Source organism: Oncorhynchus gorbuscha, linkage group LG16, assembly GCF_021184085.1.
Source record: "Oncorhynchus gorbuscha isolate QuinsamMale2020 ecotype Even-year linkage group LG16, OgorEven_v1.0, whole genome shotgun sequence".
In the NCBI taxonomy this organism is placed as follows: domain Eukaryota; kingdom Metazoa; phylum Chordata; class Actinopteri; order Salmoniformes; family Salmonidae; genus Oncorhynchus; species Oncorhynchus gorbuscha.
Genome location: NC_060188.1, coordinates 72,076,280 through 72,086,053, shown reverse-complemented (window position 1 = coordinate 72,086,053; position 9,774 = coordinate 72,076,280). Strand labels below are relative to the sequence as shown.

At 46.8% G+C, this 9,774-nt stretch overlaps 1 protein-coding gene across 1 annotated transcript; it reads left to right on the top strand.

Annotated features, from left to right (window-relative positions):
* The first annotated feature begins 223 nt into the window (after positions 1 to 223).
* LOC123999815 (A-kinase anchor protein 1, mitochondrial-like) lies at positions 224 to 9,455 on the top strand. Its single transcript, XM_046305834.1, has 12 exons — positions 224 to 713; positions 823 to 1,370; positions 1,430 to 2,108; positions 2,588 to 2,769; positions 3,297 to 3,423; positions 3,542 to 3,666; positions 3,749 to 3,926; positions 4,831 to 4,978; positions 8,332 to 8,399; positions 8,525 to 8,589; positions 8,695 to 8,757; positions 8,877 to 9,455. Exons 1-12 carry the CDS (start codon positions 224 to 226, stop codon positions 8,937 to 8,939), a joined length of 2,736 nt encoding a protein of 911 aa, XP_046161790.1. The 3' UTR covers positions 8,940 to 9,455.
* The last annotated feature ends 319 nt before the right edge of the window (positions 9,456 to 9,774 follow it).

Here is a 9,774-nt window from a genome sequence, read left to right as displayed (position 1 = left end):
GCTGTTAATGGGATTGCTGCCCAGAGGTTTGGTGTGGTGGAGACCAACAGGTTTTTCTGGATATAGAAGGATGGTGTGTGTATGACCCCTTAACCCTCCCCTTAACTGGTGCTTTACCCGTTTCTATCTCAGTTAGCAGTACAGACAGGGTGTTGATCTATTCTCTATGGTATTAACTTGTCTCTCTTCTCAGGTGTTGCTGTTAGCAGTAGGAGGTTAGGTGATGGTGCAGAGGCTTCAATCCGTTCTGACCCTCTACCTGTCAGGAGTGTTGGCTTTCCTAGGCCTGTGGTGGTACATCTATCGGAAGAAAGAATACCATCTCACTGACAAGGATGATGCAAATGATGAGACGACGGCAGACCAGGAGCACCTGTCCTCCCCCAGAGACGTAGGTAACTGTGTTGTGGAGAACGGCCACTCGACTGGGATGCATATGGACGGGCACGCAGTGAGGGAGCGGCCATTAGTGGAACAGGAGCTTGTTGATATTACAAACACCCCAGCAGCAGCAGAGCAGGGTATAGTCCCACTCTGCCAATCACAACCTGAGGTAAGGGTTGTGGCTGCAGACTGTCTCATTAGTGGCCTGGTTACTGCTGCCGTGAAGCCTGTTTACGAGAGCACTGAGTCTTCAGCTCAAGTGTTCCTAGAGACTGCAGCTGAGGGTGGACCTGAGCAGGATCTAGAATTACAATGGGAACACCAGACATGTGTGCCATCAGCCATGCATGCCACCAGCCATGAATCAACTTGCTCCTTATCAGTCTGTGACCTAGGCTCTGATAAATCTAAGTCCGTCGGTGAAAGTGCAGGTTTAAGTCAACCACCACAGTCGGAGACACTGGAGCCTGCGGAGGAGGAGGTGGTTAGACTGGAGCCTGCGGAGGAGGAGGTGGTTAGACTGGAGCCTGCGGAGGAGGAGGTGGTTAGACTGGAGCCTGCGGAGGAGGAGGTGGTTAGACTGGAGCCTGCGGAGGAGGAGGTGGTTAGACTGGAGCCTGCTGGAGCCTGCGGAGGAGGAGGTGGTTAGACTGGAGCCTGCGGAGGAGGAGGTGGTTAGACTGGAGCCTGCGGAGGAGGAGGTGGTTAGACTGGAGCCTGCGGAGGAGGAGGTGGTTAGACTGGAGCCTGCGGAGGAGGAGGTGGTTAGACTGGAGCCTGCGGAGGTGGTTAGACTGGAGCCTGCGGAGGTGGTTAGACTGGAGCCTGCGGAGGTGGTTAGACTGGAGCCTGCGGAGGTGGTTAGACTGGAGCCTGCGGAGGTGGTTAGACTGGAGCCTGCGGAGGTGGTTAGACTGGAGCCTGCGGAGGTGGTTAGACTGGAGCCTGCGGAGGTGGTTAGACTGGAGCCTGCGGAGGAGGAGGTGGTTAGACTGGAGCCTGCGGAGGAGGAGAGGGTTAGACTGGAGCCAGCGGAGGAGGAGGGGTTAGACTGGAGCCAGAGGGAGACATCCTGTCTGCTGTGGAAGAACCAACCTGTGAGTCAAGTCTACAGGTTGACACCTGTCTGGCTTCCCCCAGCCACCTTATAACCAGTCGGGTGTCTGCCTCAAAGCAGCCATTGGGAATTTTGAGGTCACCTCAGAAGAAAGAGTCTGAGGAATGTAAATTCAGCAGGAGCAACACCGCAGAAATTAACCAGCTGGTGTCAGGTCTCATCACTGATGTGGTCTCCGCAGCAGTGAGTCAATTCCTGAAGGAAAAGACTCAGCTAGGACATAGTGTTAGTCCTCTCCGTAGCGGGGATCCCTGCAAAGCCCCAGACCATATCTCAATGGATAACAGTGAGCATGAGATGCCACTATTCCAAAAGAATCCGTGTTCAACAACCGGCAGAGAGAACATCAGTTCATCTCCTGTAGTTCATGAGGACGTGAAACACTACCACAGCAGTAGAGCTGAGGTTGAGACGGAGAAGATTGAGCTAGCAGAAGAAGATTCTGCAGTAGGTGATTCTGGATCCAGCTCTGGTCAGACCGAAAAGGTCTCCAGTGGCAAGGAGTTGAGCACCAGTATGAGCCCACAACCACCCAGAGGACCTGCTGAAGGACTGGGGGCCACCAGCATGTTCCTCACTAACGGTTGGTGGATGGCGACTGTTCCAGGTGAGCTTGCCTGATTAGCAGACTTTCAACTTCTCACAACATATCAGCATCCTTTCTGTCCAAGCTGACCTGTCGCTTTATCTCTTAGTGTTGCAGTGTAGCTGTATCTGTCACACCCATGGCCTGTTCTGTTTACAGGTGCCATATGAGTTCAGGGCATATTTTTCTGCACTGAAGAAATATATTTATTTTCCTTTTATGCACAGTATTCAAGAAGGAAAACTACTTCCATGACAGAATGTATTCTCTTCTCTGTTACTGTTATGTTGTATGTGGGTCTTTATACGGTCTGTGTTTGCGTGGTTTTATTGTGTTTGCGTGGTTTTATTGTGTTTGCGTGGTTTTATTGTGTTTGCGTGGTTTTATTGTGTTTGCGTGGTTTTATTGTGTTTGCGTGGTTTTATTGTGTTTGCGTGGTTTTATTGTGTTCGCGTGGTTTTATTGTGTACACAACACAAGTGACTGATCCTTGCCCCCAGGCTCTGGTGTGAACAACATGGACTGTGTAGACGGTTACTGTCAACATGTAGCCAGGGACAACAAGCATAGCAGTCCCAGTCTACCAAGTCAGCTACTGAACACCAATCAGGCAATTGAAAAATACAACCAAAGTCACAACAGCAGCCAGTCACTGACTGTTTGGGAGATAGAGGTGCCAAAGGTGAGTTTACCTCCCTGTCTAACCCTGTCATTCCTCTACCACCTTAATCATAATGCATTTCCTCTGGCTACTGATTTCCAGTTTAGGTTCTCTAGTGCAGGTGACATGAGGGCTTGTAGATATAGCCTTGAGTTGTTACAATAGTGTGCTGCAGTCAGTCGTCTCAATTTAAGTGAGCCTGAGACCTGGTGCTCCGGTGACAGTGACCTGGGTACAGCTGTCTGATTCATAGGGCTATGGCATGATGGGTTGGGCTGTAGTAAAGGGGCAGTGTGTGAGGGGAGTCCTGCTCCCCTGCCTGTTGTCTTAATCTCCTCAGGTACTCAATCAAGAGGACATTCCACAGAGCCAGGCAGCATGTATGCACACAGATCTCTTTCCAATTACTCTTAAAAGTGCTTGGTGTTATCAGGGCAAGAGTGACCTGGACAGCATGTGTGCACGCTCTGAGAAAGACTCACATCTTCTAGTATAATGTAATAGCTTATGCATGATACTATGTATTCTCTGGTTTCACTGTCCAACAGCATTTTGTTGGTAGATTGATTGGGAAGAAGGGGAGACATGTGAACTACCTGAAGGAGACGTCTGGAGCTAAGGTCTTCATCACCGCCCTACCTTACACTCAGGAGTTCCAGATCTGCCACATAGAGGGTGAGTGACCCAGGAGCTGCCTCTCCATAACAGGACATCACTTGGATTTGGGAACCTAGGCATTGGGAGCTGTAGTGTCACTAGTGGCTCGCTCAGTTTGTCCCTCTGTTTCCTTCAGGGTCAGAGGAACAGGTGGATTGTGCTCTGGAGCTGATAAGGAAAAAGTTCAAAGATCTAGATGTGACCAACTGTTACGTCCAACCTCCAGTGGCCAGCCTTCCCTCTCTCTCCATCACATCCTGGGTAAGAAGTTTCTTCTGCTTGGCTGAAGTAGTGTGGGATTGTAGGTGGTGCTTTGACTAAAAATACTATTTCTTTCCCTTAGCTGCTGCTTCCCCATAGGGTTACAGTTGAGGTAACGGTGATCCAGGTCGCATCTGGGAACTGTGTGTTCCTCCAGCAGCACAAACACCCTACCTTCCATGCTCTCTGCAGTCTGGACCAAAATATGAGCCTGTGCTACTCTCACCCAGGGTGCCCTCCCCTGCCGGCCCCAGTGGAAGGTAGGCATGCACAGCCAGGGCGCCCTCCCCTGCAGGCCCCAGTGGAAGGTAGGCATGCACAGCCAGGGCGCCCTCCCCTGCAGGCCCCAGTGGAAGGTAGGCATGCACAGCCAGGGCAGCCCCAGTCCCCAGGGCGCCCTGCAGGCCCCAGTGGAAGGTAGGCATGCACAGCCAGGGCGCCCTCCCCTGCAGGCCCCAGTGGAAGGTAGGCATGCACAGCCAGGGCGCCCTCCCCTGCAGGCCCCAGTGGAAGGTAGGCATGCACAGCCAGGGCGCCCTCCCCTGCAGGCCCCAGTGGAAGGTAGGCATGCAGGCATGCACCCCAGTGGAAGGTAGGCATGCACAGCAGGCCCCAGTGGAAGGTAGGCATGCACAGGTGCCCTCCCCTGCAGGCCCCAGTGGAAGGTAGGCATGCACAGCCAGGGTGCCCTCCCCTGCAGGCCCCAGTGGAAGGTAGGCAGGCCCCAGGCCCCAGTGGAAGGTAGGCATGCACAGCCAGGGTGCCCACAGCCAGGGCGCCCTCCCCTGCCCACAGCCAGGGTGCCCTGCAGGCCCCAGTGGAAGGTAGGCATGCACAGCCAGGGTGCCCTCCCCTGCAGGCCCCAGTGGAAGGTAGGCATGCACAGCCAGGGTGCCCTCCCCTGCAGGCCCCAGTGGAAGGTAGGCATGCACAGCCAGGGTGCCCTCCCCTGCAGGCCCCAGTGGAAGGTAGGCATGCACAGCCAGGGTGCCCTTCCCTGCAGGCCCCAGTGGAAGGTAGGCATGCACAGCCAGGGCCTTGGGACTCCTTACCCTCAAGGATGTCTGATTTTAAAGTATTTTTCCATGGTGTCGTAGTTTTCAAATGTCCTACTTAAAAAAATATATACAAAAAATGAACAATCTTCGCATATCTTACACATAGTTGGAGTGATCTGTGCTGCCCAGATGCCTGAGGGAGCCTGGTGGAGAGCGCAGGTGATGGGTCACCATGAAGAAACTATGGTGGAACTCCGCTATGTGGACTATGGAGGCTATGATATAGTGAAGATGGACACCCTCCGCCAGATCAGGTGAAAAACTCACTGTGGGGATTCAGAATGTAACTGGAATGGGGTTGACATTGTAATTACCGATGTTAAATAAATGTAGATAAAAAATATATACAGTACCAGTCAAAAGTTTGGACAGCTACTCATTCAAGGGTTCTTTATTTTGACTATTTCCTACATTGTAGAATAATAGTGAAGACATAAACTATGAAATAACGCATATGGAGTCGTGTAGTAACCAAAAAAGTGTTATACACATCTAAATATATTTGAGATTCTTCAAAGTAGCCACCCTTTGCCTTGACAGATTTGCACACTCTTGGCATTCTCTCAACCAACTTAATGAGGAATGCTTTTCCAACAGGCTCTAAGGAGTTCCCACGTATGCTGAGCACTTGTTGGCTGTTTTTCCTTTACCCTGCGGTCCAAACCATCTCAATTGTGGAGGCCAGGTCATCTGATGCAGCACGCCATCATTCTACTGCTTGGTCTAATAGCCCTTACACAGCCTGGAGAAGTGTTTTGGGGCATTGTTCTGTTTAAAACAATTGATAGTCCCACTAAGCGCAAACAAGATAAGATGGTGTATCGTTGCAGAATGCTGTGGTAGCCATCCTGGTTAAGTGTGCCTTGAATTCTAAATAAATCACTGACAGTGTCACCAGCAAACCATCACACCACCTCCATGCTTCACGGTTGGAACCACACATGCAGAGATCATCAGTTAACCTACTCTGCGTCTCACAAAGACCCGGCGGTTGAAACCAAAAATCTTACATTTGGACTCATCAGACCAACGGACAGATTTCCACCGGTCTAATGTGCATTGCTTGTGTTTCTTGGCCCAAGCAAGTCTCTTCTTCTTATTGGTGTCCTTTAGTAGTGGTTTCTTTGTAGCATTTGACCATGAAGGCCTGAAGACCATGAAGACAGTTGATGTTGAGAATTGTCTGTTACTTGAACTCTTAAGCATTTATTTGTGCTGCAATCTGAAGTGCTGTTAACGCTAATGAACTTCTCCTCTGCCGCAGAGGTAACTCTGGGTCTTCCTTTCCTGTGGCGGGGGCATGATCGCCAGTTTCATCATAGCGCTTGATGGTTTTTGCGACTGCACTTGAAGAACCTTTGTAAAGTTCTTGACATTTTCTGGATTGACTGACCTTCATGTCTTAAAGAAATGATGGACTGTTTCTCTTTGCTTATGTGACGTCTTCATTCTTATTCTGCAATGTACAAAATAGTAAAAACAAAGAAACCCTTGAATGAGTAGGTGTGGCTTAACTTTTGGCTGGTACTGTATGTATGTACACTTGAAGTTGGAAGTTTACATACACTTAGGTTGGAGTCATTAACTTGCTTTTCAACCACTCTGTCTTGTCCTAACAGACTTGCCAAAACTATAGTTTGTTAACATCTACTTTGTGCATGACACATGTTCCAACAATTGTTTAGACTATTTCACTTATAATTCATTATCATAAATCCAGTGGGTCAGACGTTTACATGCACTAAGTTGACTGTGCCTTTATACAGCTTGGAAAATTCCAGAAAATGATGTCATGGCTTTAGAAGCTTCTGATAGGCTAATTGACATCATTTGAGTCAATTGGATGTGTACCTGTGGATGTATTTCAAGGCCTCCCCTCCAAACACAGTGCTTCTTTGCTTGACATCTGGGAAAATCAAAAGAAATCAGCCAAGACCTCAAAATAAATTGTAGACCTCCACAAGTCTGGTTCATCCTTGGGAGCAATATTCTAATGCCTAAAGGTACCACGTTCATCTGTACAAACAATAGTACGCAAGTATAAACACCATGGGACCACACAGCCGCCATACTGCTCAGGAAGGAGACACGTTCTGTCTCCTAGAGATGAACGTACTTTGATGCGAAAAGTACAAATCAATCCCAGAACAACAACAAAAGACCTTGTGAAGATGCTGGAGGAAACCGGTACAAAAGTATCTATCCACATTAAAAAGAGTCTTATCGACACAACCTGAAAGGTCGCTCAGCAAGGAAGAAGCCATTGCTACAAAACCGCCATAAAAAAGCCAGACTATGGTTTGCAACTGCACATGGGGACAAAGATCGTACTTTTTGGAGAACTGTCCTCTTGTCTTATGAAACAAAAATAGAACGGTTTGACCATAATGACCATTATGTTTGGAGGGAAAAGGGAGAGGCTTGCAAGCTGAAGAATTCCATCCCAACCGTGAGGTATGGGGGTGGCAGCATCATGTTGTGGGGGTGCTTTGCTGCAGGAGGGACTGGTGCACTTCACAAAATAGATGGTTTCATGAGGGAGGAAAATTGTGGATATATTGAAGCAACATCTCGACATCAGTCAGGAAGTTAAAGCTTGTTCACAAATGGGTCTTCCAAATGTACAATGACCCCAAGCATACTTCCAAAGTTGTGTCAAAATGGCTAAAGGACAACAACGTCAAGGTATTGGAGTGGCCATCACAAAGCCCTGACCTCAATCCCATAAATTTGGGGGCAGAACTGAAAATGCGTGTGTGAGCAAGGAGGCCTACAAACCCGACTGTTACACCAGCTCTGTCAGGAGGAATGGGCCAAAATTCACCCAACTTATTTTGGGAAGCTTGTGGAAGGCTACCTGAAACGTTTGGCCCAATTTTAAAGGTAACGCTACCAAATACTAATTGAGTGTATATAAACTTCTGATCCACTGGGAATGTGGTGAATGAAATAAAAGCTGAAATAAATCTCTCCTATTATTCTGGTATTTCACATTCTTAAAATAGTGGTGATCCTAAGACACAGGGAATGTTTACCAGGATTAAATATCAGGAAATGTGAAACTGAGTTTAAAGGTGTATGTAAACTTCCGACCTCAACTGTGTGTGCATGTTATACACAGAAATTTCCACCAAGGAGGAATTAGATGTAATTTTGCTTCCCTTCTCATCAGATGACCGGCTGTGTAGTCTGCTTAAAAACAGTGCAAATAAATTGAGTATCAAGGATGTGGACAAATAAATTGACACTAACAGAAGATATTGTTAATCAAGATGGACAGAGAGCTGTGCAAGGAGTCACCCCACCAAGTGAACGTTATCATTACCCATAGCACAATTATTGCAATCGCTTCCATGTGGCGTCAATAAATCAGCAGTGGATTCTCCCAACAAAAAAAATAAATATATATATATATATATATATATATATATATATACACACACACATACTTTAACTACATGTGACCAGTTAGATTTATTTCTATTTAATATGGCTGATAAATCTCACATTTTGTCCCGCAAAATGAAAATCCGGTCAGACATTTGCCTAGCACATTTTATTCCTAGTGGCAACAGTGGGATTGATGTTGACGATGCTCCTCCCACAGATCTGACTTCGTTGCGTTGCCTTTCCAAGGGTCTGAGGTGATCCTGGAAAATATTGCACCCATTCCAGGTATGTTTCGGCTGTATTTTTTTCCTCTACTTTAGGACATGATATCAAAATGATACATTCTGCATTCTAAACATGAATGAAAGTTCATGCTCATCTGTGTTCTCTTCCTTTTCTACTTGGAGAAGATTTTTCAGCTGCAGCCAAATCTGCTCTGGAGGAGATGACACGAGGACTGGCACTACTTGCACAGGTAGAGAAAAGAGAAGTGCATGGATACGTCTCCTGCTGATGTACAGTCTGCAGAATGACATGAGGTAGTCCCTGTTCTTACCCTGTATATCTGCATTTTCCTCAGGTCACAAACTGTCACACCAGTGGCATTCCTTTGGTACAGATATGGAGAACAGAAGGAGAAGAGGTTGGCAATATTTAGTTTATTTTGGAACATGTTTAAAGTACTGAAGCTTTTCTCCTAATGCTTTTTAAAAAGTGTTCTAATGGGTTCATGTTGCTAATGTTTTTCTCTTGCTGTTCCAGTTGGTGTCTGTGAACCGTGCTATGGTGGATAATGGACTGTGCAGCTGGGTAGACAGCCCCTGACCGTGATGCGCAATCCTGGCTGTTCAGATAGTTTTAATACCTCCTTCCTCCCTTGTGAGGTAAGCACAGATCTATAAGTGATTGGATAGGTGTACGTTTACCACCCTATTTCTTTCACCAATCCAGATCTGTGATTACCTCACAGTAGCTAGGAAGGAACAATGGATTTCTGAAGTATTCAAACAGGGCCCTTGCCTTGTCTTTCACCTTTTTACCCCCTCATTACCACCTCTGGACTACTGCCTTGATGGCATAACAATGTTGTCCTGCAGCACAACGTCTTCCTGCTCAACTCAACCATTATACCTGTTTCTTTACAACCATGTACACACAATCCAAGTAATTTATTTTGTGAAGTTTTATTTACTCCCACCCGGTCCTATAAATGTTTGTATTGGACACATAATGTAATCATAATTAACAATTTCACTTAACCCCCACACACACACTGAATACTATTTTGTTTTTAATGTATACATTTCTATTACGAAACTAAATAAAGATCAACTGTCCTTACGGACGTCTCCTCTTTGGTCGTAACCACAGATGTTCAGTATAGCTACCGTCTGAAAATGTATTGAATTCAATCAGGAAGTATTAAATTAAGGAATATTGTGTACATTTTGTTGGCTGATGCACACATTTAGGGTCCTTTTGTGTATTGACCTAAAGGTCCAATCTCTAAATATATGGCTCTGCAGAAAACATTTTTGCTTAGTTAGCCAGTGCCTGATCCTCTCACTGAGTGTTTGTTTCTTCTTTTGAAGGGAGAGCTTGAGTATTTTAATTTCTCTGATTTGTAAGTAGTTTGATGTAGAAGATGTTTTACAAAAAA

Bases quoted from the DNA above. Each gene is read 5' to 3' on its own strand.
- LOC123999815 (XM_046305834.1), top strand. From the start codon at position 224: ATGGTGCAGAGGCTTCAATCCGTTCTGACCCTCTACCTGTCAGGAGTG. The intron at 3,927-4,830 runs GTAGGCATGCAC...TCTTACACATAG, and splicing joins CCTGCCGGCCCCAGTGGAAG to TTGGAGTGATCTGTGCTGCC. The intron at 8,400-8,524 runs GTATGTTTCGGC...TACTTGGAGAAG, and splicing joins AAATATTGCACCCATTCCAG to ATTTTTCAGCTGCAGCCAAA.